The sequence below is a fragment of the Mesoplodon bidens genome (genome assembly GCF_964165515.1).
Source record: "Mesoplodon bidens genome assembly, chromosome: 6".
Classification (NCBI taxonomy): domain Eukaryota; kingdom Metazoa; phylum Chordata; class Mammalia; order Artiodactyla; family Ziphiidae; genus Mesoplodon; species Mesoplodon bidens.
In genome coordinates this window covers 76711273-76731647 of record NC_138162.1, presented here as the reverse complement: position 1 = coordinate 76731647, position 20375 = coordinate 76711273, and the positions used below count along the sequence as shown (strand labels likewise).

The 20375-nt window shown below is 41.1% G+C and overlaps 1 protein-coding gene across 3 annotated transcripts in view; it reads left to right on the top strand.

Annotated features, from left to right (window-relative positions):
• The window catches only part of KANK1 (KN motif and ankyrin repeat domains 1), a 192312-nt gene that overhangs the window by 130310 nt on the left and 41627 nt on the right, over positions 1-20375 (top strand). For all 3 annotated transcript variants that reach the window (XM_081236684.1, XM_081236685.1, XM_081236683.1), the window contains exon 3: positions 1993-2112. In XM_081236684.1, coding sequence (XP_081092810.1) covers positions 2076-2112 — 37 coding nt within the window. In that variant the 5' untranslated portion in view covers positions 1993-2075. The remainder of the gene's footprint in view (positions 1-1992; positions 2113-20375) is intronic.

Here is a 20375-nt window from a genome sequence, read left to right as displayed (position 1 = left end):
GCTGCCAGACAAAAACTGGGGACCAGCAGGGAGCTGGGGGCCTCCAGTGGGAGGCTGAGAATCAGGTCTCTGTGGGTGAGCTGAGCAGTAGTCACTGTAGCTGGAAAAGCCAAGCAAGGAGCACAGCTGTCAGAAGCAGCCTGTAGAAACCGGTCCTTAGAGTTTGCACTGAGCTGCGTTCAGTAGTCAGCCTTGAACCATAGTGCAAACCCATTCAAACAGTGAAGAAAATTTCCCTAGCTAAGCAGCAAGAAATCCTCACCCTGTGTGATCAAAGCAATCAGCTGGTTCCTCTTCCTTCCAATTTGTTTATATTTCTAATCTCTTATGATCTCCATGACTGTGGCCTGATAGTTTTCTTTTGCGTAGTGTTTTAAAATACTTTTTTCTTTCTCCAGTGCATTTTAAAGCAGATAAAACCAAGTTGACAGGAAGTATCTAATGTTTCTTTTTTAAATAATTGTTATTTACAAACGTAATGAAGGAGCTAAAATCATCCATAATTGCATCACTGAAGGGCAACCACAATGAACATTTTGGTGTATTTACTTCTAATTATTTTAAATAGATGTGTAAATATGTACATATGTATTTTTAACAAAATAGGTTATGACAGAATAGTTTTTTTAATCATTAACAGCTCTTAAATGACATCAATGGCTGCGTTAGAATCCAGGATAAATGGATATGTTATTTATTTTAGCATTCTGTTTTGGGAAGCTCATGTGGGTTTCTAAATTGACACTTTTATTTTTCAGCTTGGAATTCGTTAAGCTCAATTTCTTCAGATTTTGTTGCTTTAGAGTGAGAATTTGGACACAGTGGAAATGGAATATTTCTGTCTGTACCATTGTTTGCTTTCCTTGCCAACATTTTTTTTAATTCATTAATTTATTTTGGGCTGTGTTGGGTCTTCGTGGCTTCGCACGGGCTTTCTCTAGTTGCGGCGAGCGGGGGCTGCTCTTCATTGTGGTGCACCCCGGCTTCTCATTGCGGTGGCTCCTCTTGTTGCGGAGCACGGGACTCTAGGTGCACGGGCTTCAGTAGTTGCAGCTTGTGGGCTCTAGAGCACATGCTTAGTAGTTGTGGTGCATGGGCTTAGTTGCTCCACGGCACGTGGGATCTTCCCGGACCAGGGCTAGAACCCGTGTCCCCTGAATTGGCAGGCGGATTCTTAACCACTGTGCCACGAGGGAAGCCCTTGCCAACATTTCTCAAAAGGCATTTTGAAGAAGCAAAGATTGGAGCAGTGGGGTTTTTTTCTTGTTTTTTGTTTTAAATTTTGTGATTGGAATATGTCTTGTAATCTCAATTAACTTTTAAGCAGAGAATCGATATAAAATAAGAAATATGTTGCCTAACAAACCCTAATGTTTCAAAACCACATGTTGTGCTGTGTCATTTGAAGTTTATCCAACAGGGAAAATGGGAGATTTTGAAGATTTTTTTTTTTTTTTAAGACAGGGACTGCCTGGGTCAGATTTATGTTTTAAAAAGACTAGGTCAGTGAAAAACTTGAGCTATCACAGAGTAATTCACATGAAGTTAACCGTTTAAAAAAATGAGCATTTGGTGCAACAGCTGCTTTGGTGCAATTGAGAAAATGAAACTATTGAACCAACATTTGGAAAGAAGGATAAGTGTAAAAATGAAAAATAGTTTGTGAAATGATAAGAATGATACATGTTTGTATTTGAAGGCCACCTTCCTTAAAAAGTCACATTTCTGGAGAACATATTTTATCTCCCATAAGAGTACTGTGTCTAGAGACCTGCTTTCAGCACCTGTCCACAGGTGCATCTGTGGGTGTGTCACTCTCAACACCCAGTGGCCGGGTCCGGGGCAGTCACCACCTTGTTCCACAGGCTGTCTCTGCCCCCTTCCAATTTGTTCTCTCCATTAGCAGTCATCTTTGTAAGCAGAAGTCTAAGATTTAGTGTTGTGCATATTTTTAAATGACCTATTTTGATGGGGCTCTCTTTATTGTTTCAGGTTGAGTGCATTTGGGAACTTGATGCATAAAATTTGCATGACTCCTCACTCCTTTCTGTATCTGTCTTTGGATTCAAGCCAGCATGGCTCACACCACAAAGGTTAACGGCTGTGCCTCAGGTAACTCCATGTTCTGGAGTGTGTTTGTGTGTGTGTGTGTGTGTGTGTGTCTTTGCTCAAACTAATTTATTTCTTTTTTAACAATGGATAAATAATAAGTTGCCTAGATAACTAGGATTTCAAGCAATTTCTGTCCATTGAAGTTTTTTGTTGTTGTTTTGTTTAATCTCTTAGAGAATTTGCTTTTATCTTTAGAGTCTTTATGTACAAAAATCAGCTAGGTAAATTATTACCTAAGTCAATTCTATTGGAGTGTTGAAAGATAAATGTAAAATACTGAATGCTGATGCAAGAATAATGTACACTCCTCTTGCGCTTCTTTATGAGGTATTGAACGATGAACGAGGAAATGAGTTTGAATGCTTAAAACCAGTTCCTAGTATCCACTCCCAAGCAGCTTTTGTTTATTTAAAGTAACTTTTCCAGAGGGGAATGTGCAGCAAACCAAATATATTATGAATCATAAAGACTTGTATTCTGATTATTGCTTTGGTTATATTAGAGACCTATAGAGTTTGCATATCTATTCCAATATTGCTTATATAAGATTTTGGAGAAATTTATAGAACAAATGCTGAGAAAAGCCTCCTAAGAGACAGTATATGACAGGAGATGACAACCTATCCAAAATGGTACTCTAAGTGTTCATTCCTCTTTTGAGCTATCTGCCAAATAGCAGAACGTGTGAGAGCAGTAATTGTGTATGTGGGAATTCTTGTGGAGTGCTTGAGTCCAAGGTCTTCACTCTGCTGGCTCTGAGCACTGGGTAATGGAGAGAATGTGGATTGGAATCGGGAGACCCATCTCCTGCATTAACCATGAATTATTGGGCAGGACTGTTTCTCCATGTGTAAGACATCAGTAAGTGTATCCACCTGCAGGGTTAGAACCAATGGGAGCACCAGAAATGTGCACACAACTGCCGTGTAAGTTGTAAAACAACAGCAGAAGGAGGAGACCTCTGAATTGGGCCCACCCAGCCTGTGTGTGGCTTTCTGTTTCAGCCATCCCAGCTGCAACTATCCTCTCTGGAAAGATGCTCTAGCTTGCCCCAAACCAAACCTAAATAAACTCAATTGTTTATTATGCAACAACTGATCTTACTCTGTTCATTCTGTTTCCTATCCTTTCTAGTGCTCAACTTCTCAGGACTATTACAGATTCTGCTCAGGACTGCTGTCATTAATAAAATATGAATGACAATACCTAACATTTAATGAACACTTAGTGTTACCATGGTGCCCAAGATGTTTTGCCTGCATTATCATATTTAATAGTCATAGTAATCCTAGGAGAGTATGCTGTTATCACCACTACCACCACTGTCATCCCTATATGATGGCACAGAAAAGCTCAGTAACTTACCTAAGTGAAGAAAGGAAAGTCAGGATTCTTACTTGTTTCTCTAGTCGAGTATTTGATAAGGGAAGAGATTGAAACATTGTGAAATTTCTTGAGAGTTGTGGGCGGGTTTCAGTCCCCCTGTGATGCTATGATCTCCCTTCCCTCTCCTGCCCTCAGTTCTTCTCACACACTCAGAGGAAGGAGGCTCGAAGTTGTTGGTGCCTCGGAACGCTCTGGTATCTCTGGCAGAATCAATATATTCAAGGGTTTAGATACTTACCCCAAGTGACCCTAATTCCCTTTCCAACTTGACTTGTCCTGGAGTATCCCTTTTCCTTTGTTCCTGAAGTCTGATGATACACTTATAACCTTTCTTCCTCACCTGGTGTCCTGCCTAACAGGTCTGGGGACTGAGTCTGAAAGTGAAGAAAAGCTCTCTGATTTGTGACTTCTGGGGTGTCAGGGTGTGAATTGTTATTGCACAGAGGTGCCTGGACAAGGCAAGGGAAGGTTTTTGTTTATTCTAATCACCATGACCTCTGTAAGCCTGTAAGCAAATCTGATTAGAGGCTTAGTCATACACAATTACTTTAATTTTATATATGCATATATGTGTATAAATATATGTGTGTATGTACATACACAGATACATATACATGTATACATTATGTATACATATACATACACATACATATATATGAAACTCATTAGAGAAAATTTTATAATACACAAGTTTAGTGTTTTCCAAAAAAATAAAGCAAGAATTACTGGTAATACCACCACCCCAAAATAAATGTTTTGCTCATTTTCCATATGGCCTTTAAAATTTTTTTCTTAATTTAACTTATTTATTTTTTAAATTTTTATTGGAGTATAGTTGATTTACAGTGTTGTTAGTTTCTGCTGTACAGCAGAGTGAATCAGTTATACATACACATATATCAACTCTTTTTTTAGATTCTTTTCCCATATAGGTCATTACAGAGTTCGAGTAGAGTTCCCTGTGCTCTACAATAGGTCCTTATTAGTTACCTATTTTATATCAATATACAGTAGTGTGTATATGTCAATCCCAATCTCCCAGTTTATCCCTCCCCAGCTTCCCCCTGATAACCATAAGTTTGTTTTTTTTATGTCCGTGACTCTATTTCTGTTTCGTAAATAAGTTCATTTGTACCATTTTTTTAGATTCCACATATAAGCGATATCATATGATATTTGTCTTTCTCTGTCTGACTTCACTCAGTATGACAATCTCTAGGTCCATCCATGTTGCTGCAAATGGCATTATTTCCTTCTTTAAATTTTATGCATTTTACATAGTGGAGATTATATTTATAAAAATCTTTATTTTACATTTTCTTTTCTCACTTTGTATTACAAAAGAGATACCTGCCCATTGTTAAAAAAAAAAAGCCAAACTCAAACAATGCAAAAGTGTATGTGAGTTATAAATATACTTTTTGAAATATAATTAACATAAGAACATTTACAAACCCAGATTAAGATGGGATAAAGAGAGCTTTATGGCAGCTAATGAAGGCTGGTTACTGATCCTTCCCATGAGAAAAAGTTACATTATTTGGATAGTTTAGTAGAAGTTTTAAATGTGGAGTAAATTATATGGTTTTTTTTCATTTTCCAAAAATAAAGTGTAATATTAAATATGCTTTTTTAAACTGTACTTCCCCTAGAAGTGTTATACCCAAAAGGGGTCTCCCTCCCTACCCTTACCCCTGAAAAATCACTGCTTTGGGCTCTGTAGAACATGAGGAGAAATCCTGTGTGATGGTGGAGTCAGAGCACTGGCAAAAGAAACACTTTCCACGGTCTTAGGAATAAAGCAGATGCAAAAGAAGACAGATGAGAAAAGTACCACCTAGTTAAACTGTGCCCTTGGCTGCAAAACACACCTGAAGACTGATCATCCCATGGTCACGTCCCTGTTTAGAGTTTAAACTGGGTAAGGGACCATTCACAAGTCCTTTTATACTCTGACTTCCCCTTTGAGTCCTTCAGTTAGATTGGGTAAAAGGTACTGATTTTTTTTTTTTTGAAATATAGTTGATTTACAGTGTTGTGTTAATTTCTGCTGTATAGCAAAGTGATTCAGTTATATATACATTCTTTTTTCATATTCTTTTCCATTATGGTTTATCACAGGATTTTTTAAAAATATTTATTTATTTATTTTGGCTGTGCCGGGTCTTAGTTGCAGCATGCAGGATCTTCGTTGAGGCACGTGGGATCTTTAGTTGCGGTGTGCGGACTCCTTAGTTGCAGCATGCAGACTCTTAATTGCGGCATGTGGACTCTTAGTTGCGACATGCATGCAGGATCTAGTTTCCTGACCAGGGGTTGAACTCGGGCCCCCTGCATTGGGAGCATGGAGTCTTACCCACTGAGCCACGAGGGAAGTCCCTATCACAAGATACTGAATATAGTTATCTGTGTTATTCTGTAGGACCTTGTTGTTTATCCATTCTATATATAATAGCTTACATCCGCTGACCCCAACCTCCCACTCCATCCCTCCCCCCACCCCCTCCCCTTATAAGAGCAGTTAGTTAATGCTGTAATTTGTAAATGTATTACTGTACATTTCAGAAATACAAAATATGTAAAGTTTATATAACAAGCACCCATGTACATACCATCACAGCTTAAGAAATAAACTTAACTAGTACATGGCAAATATTACTGAGCACCTACAATGTGCCAAAAATATCATTCTGGGCCCTGGGAATAGAACAGTGAACAAAACAGGCAAAAATCCCTGCTTTCAAGAATCTTACATTCTAGTGGAAGTTGAAGTCTCCTTGTGGACAGAGTATCCAGATAAAATAGAGGTCATTCTTATACTATAAAAGTATTCTTTGTTTATCTGAAATTGAAATTTACCTGTCCTGTATTCTTATTTGCTAAACCTGGCAACCTTACCTGTGAACCCCTTCCAGATTGCATCTTCCTTCTTACTGGCAGCCCCCTCATTACCAATTGTTGGTCATAGTTTTATCTCTTTTTCACCAGATCCTTTATCCTACTTCTATTGACTGGTCCAGTTTTGTTTTCATTAATTTAAAACATTTTATTATGGTATTACTAAGAGTACCCTAATGTCATTTGTTAATGTAATGACTTATGAACATCATAAATTGCTCATGGCTGACTGTTCTCTTTTTTTATAGCCAAGTAGTAAGTAAATGGGGGTCATTGGTTAGGTAAATTGCTGTATTTCTGAAGAATTTAGGGATAGGGACCGTCTGCTTTTCGCCAAGTTTTTGCATCATGTTGTAAACTGAGTGTACTGATCGATGCCTCTGTAAACACTAATTAATGTTGTAAAACTAATCAGAGCCTAGAATCTCTTTAGAAGCCAAATAACAAGTGGCTTATTTGTCAGATGAAGATAATAATACCTGTCCTACCTTCTTCACAGGATTGTTGTGAATAAAAAAATAAAACAACAACCGTAAAAACACAATGTAAAGTGCTGGTCAGATGTCAGGAGAAATCACCATTCTTCTTGTTTTGCTCTCTCTGTTATGAGTTCCTGATCTAATAAACACCGGCTCAGGTGCCATTGTGCCAGGCTCTGCCGGATGCTGTGATGCTGGGGAAAGAATTGAATTACTGTCCTTGGACAGTTAAATGAAATGGATAGATGAGCATTCGGGAGTGACTTTTTATGCTTGCCATCAACTATTTTTATTTCTGCGAATACTTGCCTTTGCTAGTTTATTACAGTTTTTCCCTCTCTTGCTGTTCTCTTTCACAGCCTAAATACATGTAAATTTTCCCAGACAGATGCATACTTACTCATTTAATATACTTATTGAACAACATTAAACATTTGGTTGTCATTTTAAATTAATATAATAACTTTCATAAAATCTTGTTACCCTGGTCAGTTATTTGGCTCCAGGTTTTTTCTCCATGCTTATCTTAAATTAGGTACAAAGGCCACTGATAAGACCTGGCCAATCAGAGAGAGCCAAAGACTCATGGCCGAGCAGGCAGAAGGCTGCAGTGCAGTGCAGCCCACTCTCCGTTGTGTAAATATTTTTTCTGGGCAGGAGCATTTCTCAAACAGAACTCTGAGCCCACTGCGGTGAACCTGACAGCAGGGATTGCGTGCTGTTTGTCAAGTACAAGACCAATTTGCACTGACTGGTTTGGCTAGAGCCCACCTGGTGTTTTCTGAGACCATCAATGAAGAATGTCACAGAGCATGGCAGAGGTGGTGTGTTCATGGTGGTGAGTCTTCGACCTGACCTCTGTGTTTGTATTACTCCAAAGACAGAGAGTAAGCTGATTAGAAACTGGGGCTGCTTTAATTCATGGGTACCCTTCTTGACCTTCCAGGGTCTCCTGATGCAATCTGCAAGAGGATTAAATGAGTGTTACTATTTGTACTTTGCATTTTCCCCTAAGCGGTGTGTTCAGTGGTTATCAGAAGAGCTGAGAGGGTAACACAGAGTTGCCTAACATAAAAACATACATAAGAGCTAGCCAGGATTTTGGTTTCTCCTGTTCAATCTCCCTTCCTTATTTTCAGATGGCAAAACACGACTTGCCACCATGGCTAAGCCAGAAGTTGAATATGGAAAGTAATTTTCCTTTGTTTGAGGCATTCTGTTGACATTAAAAATCAGAAGTATAGTGTCTGTGAAGATCCGATTAAACAGATCAAGGGTAAAGTATGTATTTAAGAAAACTACAAAAAAACCCACAAATAGAATGATTACAAATAACATGTCCTTCCTGCCAGGGGTTATTTTTTTTCTTCGTGTGAATTGTTTCATAGAGACAAATTAACAAACGTATTCTAATACCATATATATATATATAAATTATATTTGTATATTTAGTATATCATGCAGCTTCATCCTGTTATTTGATGTGTTTACTAATTGGATTTAATTAGATTATGCGTTTCAACTTCAAATGAAACTTCGTTGTTAGTTATTATTATTATTATTTTTTTATTTTTTATTTTTTTTTGCGGTACACGGGCCTCTCTCTGTTGTGGCTTCTCCCGTTGCGGAGCACAGGCTCCGGACGCACAGGCTCAGCGGCCATGGCTCACGGGCCCAGCCTCTCCGTGGCATGTGGGATCTTCCCGGACCGGGGCACGAACCCTGCGTCAGCAGGCGGACTCTCAACTACTGCGCCACCAGGGAAGCCCCGTTGTTAGTTATTTGAAGGCTAATTTCACACTGAAGTTTATAAATGAAATGATTTATTTTCTTATAGTGGTGGTGTTTGGTAAGATAGTTATTTTTTTAAGTAAGAAGTATTTGCATTTGAATTTCATTACTGTTAAAATGCCAAGACCACCTACAAACAGGGACCCTGGGCTTTAGAGTCTTGCTTGTCTCGTTAATCAGAACCCCAGAATTTGTCCAGCCCCCAAGAGGCTCTGAAGAGTCCCTCCCTTGTCAGGGCTTGCCTGTTTTATAAACTTTCAAGGCTTTGGTTTTAAGCTGTAGCCAGCTTCGCCTTATAAGATTTTTGCTTCAAACCATGAGCGAGTCATAATGGGTTAAGCATCAGATTTCAGACAGGCGATTAGCTCTCCAGCTAAGCCGAGGAAGGATGACTTATCTCCCAGCAAGTACCAGCTGACCTGGGTGTAGGAAGGATAGAATCCAGGCTCTTGCTAGTCCTGAGTGCTGGGCAAAGTACCCTTCAGTTGTCGATTGCTGCCCTGATACACTGTGGGTGCCAACAAAAAAGAAAAAACACAAAATAAAAACCCAACAGGGAGATTGGCTATGTTAAGAACTTGAGCTGTTGCTATCATTAGGAGACTGCATAGTGAGGCAAAGGATTACAACAGCCCTTCCTACAAGGACTTGAGTATTTTGTGCCCTGCTCACCCGCAGACTTCCCATCGTGAGTATTGACATTTGTTTCTGATTAAACACTTCCCCTCTTTCTGGAAGAACTTTGGGTGGGCTAGTTGAGCCCATTAGCTTCCTTCCTCCTGTGTCCCGGATAATTCCTGTTCATCTCCTTTGTGCAATTTCTGAGAAAGGTTTGAATGGGTTTGGAGGAAAATCAGTGACTAAAGCTCACAGTTTCTGCTTTGGGGACCTTTTCTATAAAAGGCTGTTTGATCTGGCATGAAAAATAGTTAGCATAGTTCTCAAATTCACAGAGATAATGAATTCTTGCTCTTTTCTGGCAACATATTTTAAAATGGCATTGAGTAGACTTCTCTAATAAAAACCTCAAATAAGACCCAACCAGGAAATCAGACTTGGTAAGATTCATTCATACAGTTGTAGAAGTTCTAAGTCAAAAAATAATTATGATTCTATCTTTCCTCCCTTGGCTGCCTTGTTAGATATTTTTGGAGTGCACTCTATTCCATGTGCTTTAGGGAAAGTATGTTCATGTTTTAGAGGCTAAAGCCTGGTTCTGCTTTTGGGTTGCAGTTCATTATCAAGCCTGAAAACAAGAGAAGTGTTTAAAATATGCAGCCACTTACATATATAGCATTAGTGATCTCAGCTGGCAGTTCTGTATGGACAAGTGATCTCACAGCTTAAAAATAAATATGTAACTACTTTGAGGATTTTTAAAAATAGTGAGTGACCAGATTTCTAATCCTAGTAGTTCTTGGAGCAAGCCATGGCTGAAAATTCAGATTGAATAATATTCTGTAATATTCAGAAGGCTTTTCTAACCAACAGAATGAAAAGCAGAACTACAGACATGAGGGAGAGCTGGACCAAGAGAAAAAATTATTGGATTCATGGGATTTGTTCTTATCCTGAAATTTAAATCTTTGTACTCTTAGTTTGTCTTGTTTGTGACAAGGCAGATTTGAGTGGTTCGTGACATTTCTACCAGCTGGATCAGAGGTTGTGGACTGGCTACATTTCATCATATAAACCTTTATTTAAAGGAGCTGGTGCTAGAGTAATAGTTTATGGAAGCAATTTTCTATTAATAGTCACAAGTACTAAATTTATTTTAGCTCCTTTTTCTGTGATTTTATTAATTGGAACAGTTCTCTCTCCAAGGGATCTTTTGCATTTTGGACATGATCTCTGTTGGATAGAATCAAGTGATAGTCATGGGATTTTCTGAATTTAGTCTCACAGTATCTGGTTTAGTTGATAAATTCCATCAGCTTTGCAAACATTGATTCAGCTTGTCCTGCCAAATTTTCCCTTCCCTGTCCACTTTCTGAGTGCCTTTTTCTTGCATCAACCATCTATTAGGCAAAGGCATTTCAAGTGCTTCTGTACAGCAGGCACATTTAAGAGTCTCCTGAAAGGGGACCTCTGTCGTGGCGCAGTGGTTAAGAATCCGCCTGCCAATGCAGGGGACACGGGTTCGAGCCCTGATCCGGGAAGATCCCGCATGCTGCGGAGCAACTAAGCCCGTGCACCACAACTACTGAGCCTGCACTCTAGAGCCTGCGAGCCACAACTACTGAGCCTGCACACCACAACTACTGATCCCGCGAGCCACAACTACTGACGCACACGCGTCTAGTGCCCGTGCTTTGCAACAAGAGAAGCCACCGCAATGAGAAGCCCGCGCACCACAACGAAGAGTAGCCCCCGCTCGCCGCAACTAGAGAAAGCCCGCGCGCATCAACGAACACCCAACACTGCCAAAAATAAAAAAAAGTTTCCTGAAAGAAAGGGGGAGAATATGCCAAGATCAGAAATATAACAGAGGGAGAGAGAGGTGACATTTCTAATAATTCATAAGCCCAACTGCTTAATCTCTTTAAAACGTTAGTCACGTGCATCAGTTCTTACGTTCTTCTAACTAAAACAGAAAAAAGTTCACTCTTCCTCTGCTCTCAGTATCCCGCTCATGTAAGACAGCGTATCCACCAAGTGACGGCTGGTTTATTTCCTTTTCCCTAGCATTTCAGATTGATTGACTGGGATTTTTTATTCTAATCAGGGCCACCCCATGGCAGTGTTTTTTGAGGCAGCCCATTTGGCATGTTCCCTCCAACTGTGAGGACAAAGCCTGTTTTGTCTTCCCATGACCTGGCAGAGGAGGTAGAAGTACCTGCTGGCTTCATGCGGCATGTCCCCTAGCCAGTATTCCACCTCTTCAGGTGGTGAGTCAGCCCGATGGTATACTGACTTTTATAGCACAGCAGGGTGGAGACGTGGAAGTCCATAAGCCGGTCAGGGAGGAGGGAATGGTTTGCGTGTCAAACCATTCCAGCAATGCAGCTTACAGGGAAGAATTGCAAATTACTGAAGCCCTTTGCCACCAGATTTTTCCATTAGCACCACACTTTACACAGCTTTCAAATCTGCCTCAGGGACAGCTGTTTGGCAACGTGAGGGGAAAAGGTCACGTCACATCATAGGCTCTGTGGTTGGTTACCTGTCAGCCTGTCCTATAAGGAATCTCGGCAGGCCCTGAGCAATGCCTTCTAAACGCTCATTCATCACACACACATACAAGGAGCTGTGGATTCTCCAAAAGGGGTGCTCGGAAATTATTTGGGAACTGGAAGACAGTGCTGGAACTTACACCACCTCAGGATACTGATTTTAAATGAAGAAATCCAAGACAGAAAAGCTTCCAGAAAGGTAAAGAGGGCTTAGAGCTGGGGGCTTTTCCTCTGGGACATTATCCCTTGGTTTTCTGTCCTCTGGACACTTTGATGATGAAAAAGAAGGCTTTCCAAATAGTGGTAAATTTAAGTGAGGGTATAGTTTTTGGACTACCAGAAAGAATGATACAAAACTCAGTAGAAATAATTCAGTTCAGTGAGTTCATTCATTCAGTAGCTCACTTTTAAAAGACTGCACAGAAATTTACTAGGCAGAGGGCACCTGTTTCCCTTCTTTGTGGAAGGACCAACCCTGAGTTTCTGTGAAAGTTGGTCTGTCTTTGCCTTATTCTCACTACTTCGTGATTTTGTTTTGTTAAGGATGGCTGGCAAGATTAAGAGTCATTGAGCTTTCTATACTTTTGTTATTTTCTCTGTCTCTCCAAACATTTTAGCTTTCATTAACTTTAATCTCTGTTTTCTGCTCTTTACTCTGAGCCTTTGTTTTGGGCCTTATTTTGACAGAAATCATAGTCTATTTCTGTTTCTTCAGTCATAATGCCTGCAAAAATCACAGTTGGCCTTCCCAGTTCTCCATGGCTCCAGGTAGTAAGAGACCTGCTCTGTCCAAAGAGGTGTGAAAGAAGCAGGGGCTTCTCCACCATCCCAGCTGCTGCTCCCCACTCCTACCTGCCCTGTAGGCTTTGTGCAAAGCACTATTCTCTTTACTTGGATGTCTTTCCTGTATCTGTTTATATGAGCCCTTCTTATGCTTCAAGTCCTGCTTCCTCTCTTACCTCTTCCAACAAGTGTTCTCAGATACTCCCAGTGGGAATTCGCCCATTCCTCTTCTTTATTCCTGGAGAGCTTTGTATTCTATTAAATAGTTGCCATCACTTGCTTTTTTTTTTTTTTTTTTTTGTGGTACGCAGGCCTCTCACTGTTGTGGCCTCTCCCGTTATGGACCACAGGCTCTGGACGCACAGGCTCAGCGGCCATGGCTCACAGGCCCAGCCGCTCCACGGCATGTGGGATCTTCCCGGACCGGGGCACGAACCTGTGTCCCCTGCATTGGCAGGCGGACTCTCAACCACTGCGCCACCAGGGAAGCCCACCATCACTTGCTTTTATGTAAGAGTTGTAGTTGTGTGTCTCATTAATCTGTAATCTCTGAGGTCTTAAGAGGTAGGATTCATGTCATCTTCATCTTGGTATGCCTGTTGTGGCTTGTGTAGTACCCAGCATAGCCAACAGGCTCAGTGTTCAACCAGCAAATGTTTGCAGCCCACCTCCTTGGTGCTGCCTTAACGCTGGGCATCTAATACAGAGCAAGGCACAGGCACAGTGCCTGCTTAGGAATATGTGGGGTTGAATTGAGCCCTACCAGTTGCCAATCTTAAATTGTCATACTCTTGGCAATTTTCTCCCAGCCTGTTCACCTGGATATTTCCCCTGCATGAACAGGTGGCTTTCACTCTGTCACACATACTTGGATTCTTCCGCCTCATACCTTACATCTTAAATGGAAGTTGTAGTATATACTTTCTCTCCATCGCGTGCTCTAAGGTAGGCTTAAAATGGTGTTGTCTGTTAAATGCCTTGAGTTCCAGGGAGAGGAGACCAGGTAGGATGTGGTTATCCAGAGAGGGGTATTATTGGAGGCCATTTGGAAAGCTCTTTCTAGCTCCCATGGCCTCTTTGCTCCTTTCTCCGCTTGTTAACAATCCAAGCAGAGAGAGGTGGGGGAGCTCCAGTCACTTCCTCTTGCTTATTATCTGGTCTGGTTTGTTGGACTGGTTGAACCTGTGGATGAGAACCTGAGCTGGTAACCTCTAAGGTGGGAGTATGGCCATTGGTCTACCTTCCTTCTCACCCACAGTTTTTTGGGGAAGGTCTCTACAGATCTATCACCCCTTTTAGATGGGAGGAAATAAACTGTCCTTACTGCTTCATCATTTACAGCCTTTATAGTCTCTGTGGTAATCTCATTTAAAGTTTTAAATCCTTTAGTTTCATACCCCAATTCATTTTGTCATTTGGCTTTTTTAAATGTTGATTTCAAATCTCAGATGAAAATATATTGTGAGAAAGTCTTTAGTTTAAACTTAATGAAAGTAATAATCATAAGGCAACCCAGACCATAAAAAAAAACCCAACACGTAGAAATTCAGTGTGACTCCAGTGTTAAACCTTAAATGTGTTTGGGGAAATGCACTTTGTTGAGTAAGGTTTAACAAAGACAGGATTCTTTTCTGGCCTTTTACGATAGGCCCATCATCCATAGCATCCTCTTCCTAATTTCAGTTTCCCAGCTGGAATCTCACACCTCCGCTGGGGCACACCCTTTTGGTGTTGACTGTGGCCTCTCCTTGGAAACTCTCCCTGATGTTAAGTTTTAGGCGCAAATCCTTCTAATCCAGGCAGGTAAAGAGGAGTGTTCTTCCAGCACCCAACGCTGTCCACACCTAACAGGATGGAAAAGAACTGTAAGCCCTTGCTGGACCTGACCTGTCCTGTCCTTCTAATCCCCTTCAAGTCCTGTCAGCCTCCTTGGGCTGTGAGGGAGGTGGGTAGAGAAGGAGCCCTGGTGGTGAGGAAGGGAACTGCGCCCACTTTTCTCCATCACTGCAGTTCCCTTAGACACCCAGGTTTTGGTGTCATATCCCATCACAAGTCTGAGAGGAGAGGATGGGTAACATAGCGTGGTAAGGTATTTGAATTCTTTAAGGGTTGAGGGGAAGTCTCAACGCAGGTCCTTCATAAGCATGACAGCAGAGCATCTTGCTTTCAACCTGTCTCTTTTTAGGATGAAGACTTACAGGTAGGGTTTTCGCTATTAAGATTACCTGCAAGAGAAATGGTGGTAGGGATCCTAGGCTGTTGTTTTGGTTCTTGTCTTTGTCTTCAGTTTGTTTCAACAAGGACTCTAGCAATTTTACATGAGAAGAAAAAAAAGTTGGCCACCTGGAAAATGGGAAAAGGAAAGGGATGGAAACAGGAATGAAATTGGATCCCAAATGGATACCATTAAGTTCTTGCTTGGTGTCATACTGAGTCCTGGGAGCATGTTCAGATTGACCAACCAAGGTTTTGTTTTAATTTGAATTAATTGCCAAGATTTTTTACATTAATTTCATATAAAAATACCAATTTCTAAAAAAAAAAAAATACCAATTTCTGCAGCTTATCTTGAAAAGTCAGAAGATCTGCATCACTGGATGTGTACTTCCACAGGGCCACAGTCATCTGGAGAGGACAGGTGCCCTCTGGTCGCCCCCAAATCCGTCTGAACCCCTGCCTTTCCATCATTAACCTGGACTCTGAAGGTAGTTGAACTTGTGATCTGAACCTTGAGGCTGCTTGAATTGCTTAAGGGGCTGCCCCTAGTTTGGCTGTCAGCTTCCTTTAAGCCAAGATGAAGAACACACTTAGGAGTTGCAGAGTTTGCTTGGTTTAGAGCTGAGGTTCTCATCCCTGGTTGTGGCAGAGACTCATCTGGGAAGCTTCTAAAGATGCTGATGCCCCTGTCCCCACCACAAGAGATTCTGATTCATTGGGGTGGGGATGGGGGGACGAGTCAGCAGAACTGTGGCTACTGATATGCCTGGTTGCCATCTCAAAGTCCTGGAGCCACCATCCAGGGAAGAAGGACCGTTGGGGCACTGTCTGCCAGCCTGGTGTCACAGAAGCCTTTGCCTACAGCCCATTTCCCCTCTCACAAGGAGTCACCTTTCCTGGCTACTCCCCACCTATCTGAGGAAAGGTCTTGAGCACATCTTCATCCTCCCAGATCTCATTTGGTGGCCTCTTCTGTACATAAATTAAAGAAGAGTAGAGGCAGAGAGGTGTGTCTTTCTCCCGACAGTGGGAACCGTTGTGACTGACACTCTCCAGTCAGAAGAAGCTCCTATTTTTAATTCTTCTCCCATCCCAAACTTTTGTCATCCTTGATAAAGGACTAGACATTTACTTGCATACAGTGACATTTTCTGTTAGACCTTGCCTTCATAGAAGCACACAGACAAAATAATGACCTTCAGCCTTTTTGTAGAATAAACTATATTCATATTTATAAAATAAAAATTTAGCAGAATTTTTTTCCAGGATTAAGGAACACTACATTCAGTTGCTTTCCTCAGTTTAATTCTTAAGAACAAGTCTTTTGATATTGATACTTAGTTTGGAATATAATAATGTGACTAAATAATACCAGAATTTTCTCAGAAGTACAGAGGAGAAAATTTCTCTCTTAAAAGCAAATGATAAAACAAGCCTAAGGAAATTTTTTGAATGATGGATGTTTTCTAAAACTGGATTGTGGGGATGGATGCACAACGGTATACATTAACTAACACTCATCAAACTGTATACTTAAAATGGGTGAATTTTATGGTACATCAATATCTCAAAAAAGTTTTTCTTAAGTCCAAAAACAAGGAAAAAATTGATCTAACTCAAATCTCTTATCTAATGTGGTGTCGTTGGGTAAAATCACTTGGAAGTTTTTGGATCCTATATTTCAAAGTATCTGGCACTTGAAGGTTTGTTCTTTATTAGTTTGTTATTTCTCTTTGAATCAGTTTACTTGGCGTAAAACAAGCCCAAATGAATTCCACGTCATCTTAAAAACTGATCTTTGTAGCTTCACGCAGGAAAATGTCTGTTTCACAGATAGTCACTGTTAAAGCACTCAGCCACCAGGTGTGGAGCCAAGGATGGAATGAGAACGTAAGTGGAGTGAGGTAGGGTGTGTGCCAGCACTAAGGTGGACCAGTTAGATCTCTGCAAATCCAGGGGTTCTTGTAAAACTCTGCCTCTCTCCACATAGCTGTCCCGTTTTGAATTTTACAAAACAGACCATTTAGAGTCATCCTTAATCTTTGTTAATCTCTGTTTTACTGTTTAGACCTAGCTTTTCTTACTTGCCCTGTAGAAGAGTTCAATTAAACTTTATTCCACTAGAGTCAATCACATTTACCTAATATACTTAGGCACAAGTGAAGAACAGATTTAAAAGAACCCTTTTTTCCCTCTTTTTTTTTGGTGGTGAATTTAAACCATTAGAGGGACATCTCATTCTTAGTAAACGTTTAAAACAGAAACAAAATGTCGCTCAAAAATGTTTTCCCCCTAAAACAGAATGCACTTGTTTGGGAACTCATTCTGTGTCTTTGAAAGTCACATGATCTAATTGGAATAAAATGTTTAAGGAACTATGAAAAAAAAAAAAGGTTTGGGTCTGTGGTTTACAAATGGGAGTGTTTTTAGCCTTTAAATTACATGTTGCATTAAATAAGAATAAACCAAGAAAAGAAATCACTCGCCTCAAGCCCAGCCTGGGTTCAGCATAACACTGAATCATTTCCTTCATAGAACAGCCCTGCGCTATGGCTCAGATTGTGACAGGGAGCTTTTCTCAGCACTGGAGGGTTTGGGGGAGGGACTAAATCAGCAGGAAGAATAAGGACACATTTGCCGCCTTTCAGTCTGTGTTCTTCCTAGAATTAGCAGATTTATAGCTGTATTTCTAGGTTAGCATTTCATGTGTCTGAAGGATACGAGCATAGTTTGTTTGAAAAATTGGAAGGGGCATGGGAGAGGTCTGTCTTTACCTCTGGGTTAAGATCCTTGCTGGCAGTTTCGTTCATTGGTAGTTTTTGCTGTCTCACTGACGCCGAGACTCCTGGAATTAAACCCCGTGGCCAGCAGGCTGTTAGTTGGTCAGGAAATTCCAAATGGGTATAAATAAATGCTCTGCAGCAGCTCCTGGGCTCTTTGCCTGCTAACGTGTGCAGGCCCTTTAATGCTGAGGGAAGTGGGCCTGAGACTTGGCTTCCTGCTTGCTGAAAATTACAGTTATTTTGTTTCTGGGTGGGTAAGTAAGAAAGCCCAAAAAAAGAAAAATAGAGGAGAGTGTGACGTTTGGATGGGGGTTGGTGAAATATAAACTCAAGCTCTGTATGTTATAAAAAAATATTTGCTTTTCTTACAGGCTGGAAAGAATAACTCAGTCCTGGATTTTTGGTTCAGTGACAGTTTCGGCTTTAGCCCGTGGCTCTAACATAAAGGTGTCATTGTCATGGGAGTGAGAGGTTGTATGTATATGTTAAGGTCTGAGTTTTTGAGTTTATGGCTTACTTAAATCCCAGAATTTCCTTTCTTGTTGGTAAATCCATTTTTGGTCATTTGTTTTCAGCTCTGTTTTTCTAATAGGGAGCTGCTCAGTGTGCCTTAAAGCCGGTTTCTTTTTCTTATGTAAATACTGTAAAATAAAATAAGGGCCGGGATTCATATAATTACTTTAGCCCCACCCCCAAAAAAAGAAAAAAAAAACTGTAATGCTTTGTTAGAAAAGCCTTTCTGTCCCAAAGTCCTAGGTTGTGCTGCTTCTCTGCTTTTCACAAAATTAGTCTTTGGCACATTTCCTATGTATGCTTAGAGCAACGTGTTATTTTTGAAGAAAGTTTGGAAAACAGCATTTAGTCCCCAAGCTATGTCCCGTCTGTGCGTGCATGACAAATTTAGGCTCTAGTTCATCAATAAGCCTTTAAATTAGACAGTGGACGTTAGAAGGCAGCACTGCTGAGGCTGGTGAGAACAAGTACTGAAGTGCCCGTGGTATCTTGACTATTACGAGACAGATTTGGGGTAGAGTCACTGCATCTTCTAGTTGGCACTGAACACTGGAGAAGAGGGCCATTATGTGACCCTCCGGCCTCTGTAATGTCACGTCCTCCTTACTACAGTGTGTCCTTTATTAACACATCGCCTGTTCCATTCCCAGGAACTTTAACTCTTTCCACTTTCTTCCCTCTCACCGCTCACCTGCAGCCTGGCTTCTGGACCCCTAAGGCCTGCCCAGGATAGGACCGATGATACAGCAAAAGGAAGCTGCATGTAGGGATTGTTAAGTTGTGCCACTTGTTACCATGCAGCTGGAAAGTGCTGCCCAGTGGAGTGGGCAGAGAGCAAGGCTCCGGGCTCTGTATGAGTTCATCTGGTCGGACAACTGCTCTAATTAATTTCTTCCTTCACTTGCTCACATAGCATGCGATGTTATGGAATTTTGTGTGAAGTATAGTGAAAGGGTCATGATCTGGAAGCAACCTTTGGAAATCATCGAGTTCCACCAGTCCCCTCATTTTATGTGTACAAACCTTGTCGCTGAGTGTGCAATCCCAGACCCTTGTTGCCCATAGCTTGTCTGTGAACTAGGAAGTATTTGTAGCTCCTGTACTTGTTTTATGAAAAAATTATACCACCCCCCGCCCCCAAGTTTAGGCAAGCCATTCTGGATGACTGCATGGAAATGCAGTCAGTGGTTCTAAAGCACACGTCTCTGCACAGTGTGTTAAAGAATGCTCTACTCTTACGACTTCAATAGAGATAGAAGAATGAGATTGTTGATAAAAATTAGTGCCTACCTTTGTCCTCTTATTGTGAGAAGAAAATATCTTAACTTGGTCGTAATATACTTTTAAAGATTGGGGAAGTTTTTCCACTTTTACTTTTATTTTACTTCCTTCCTATGCATAATTGATGCTGGACTAGGGCTCCCTGTATACCTAACCAGCACCCATACTCCACTCCCCTGAGCCCTAGTGTGCACACACATACACATGAACATCCTCTGCAGGACCCAGCCAGCATCTCCCTCAGCCAGCAGAAACCAATTTAGATGTTTAGCAAACTCGATTTTGAAAAGCATCACAAATACCTCAAACCCTAGCTTTGTGGGCTAGGGGGAGAAAAAGGAGGGTGGAGGGAGAGGAGTTCTGGACTATCTGGATGCCAGGGCTATGTGCTTCACCAAACAACAGAGGGTGGTCCAATAATAGTAAATAATAATAGTAGTCTGCCGACATAGCTCTAAGTACTCCACAAAAACACTGTGAAGCAGGTCTATTATTTTCCCAATCATACAGCTGGAACAGAATCTAACTCGCCAATGGCTGGAAAGTGGCAGCGACAGGATTCGAACCCAGGCAGTCTGGTCCCAGAGTGCCTGATTTTAATCACTACAGCTCTTCCTCCACCATACTTAATTAACTGGTACATGCCTAGACATGGGGTTTTTCATTTCACCAAATACCGAGCGTGCTGTGTGCCAAGCACCATGCTATGCACTGAAAGATAGAAAAGTACTACTTGGCTTCTGCCCCACAGCACACCTACAGTCTGCTGGGGGAAGACAGGCATGTGCCTGGCAGTCACAACACAGGTCAGTACGTATTAGCAAAGAGTTCTAGGAGAATGGAGGAAAGAAGGTGACCAGTTCTTTCCAGGACAAAGCAGTTAGGGATAAAGGAAGACTCTACAAAGGATGGGATATTTGGGTTGGGCCCCTAAGGTGAAAGCAGCTAATTCTGACAGA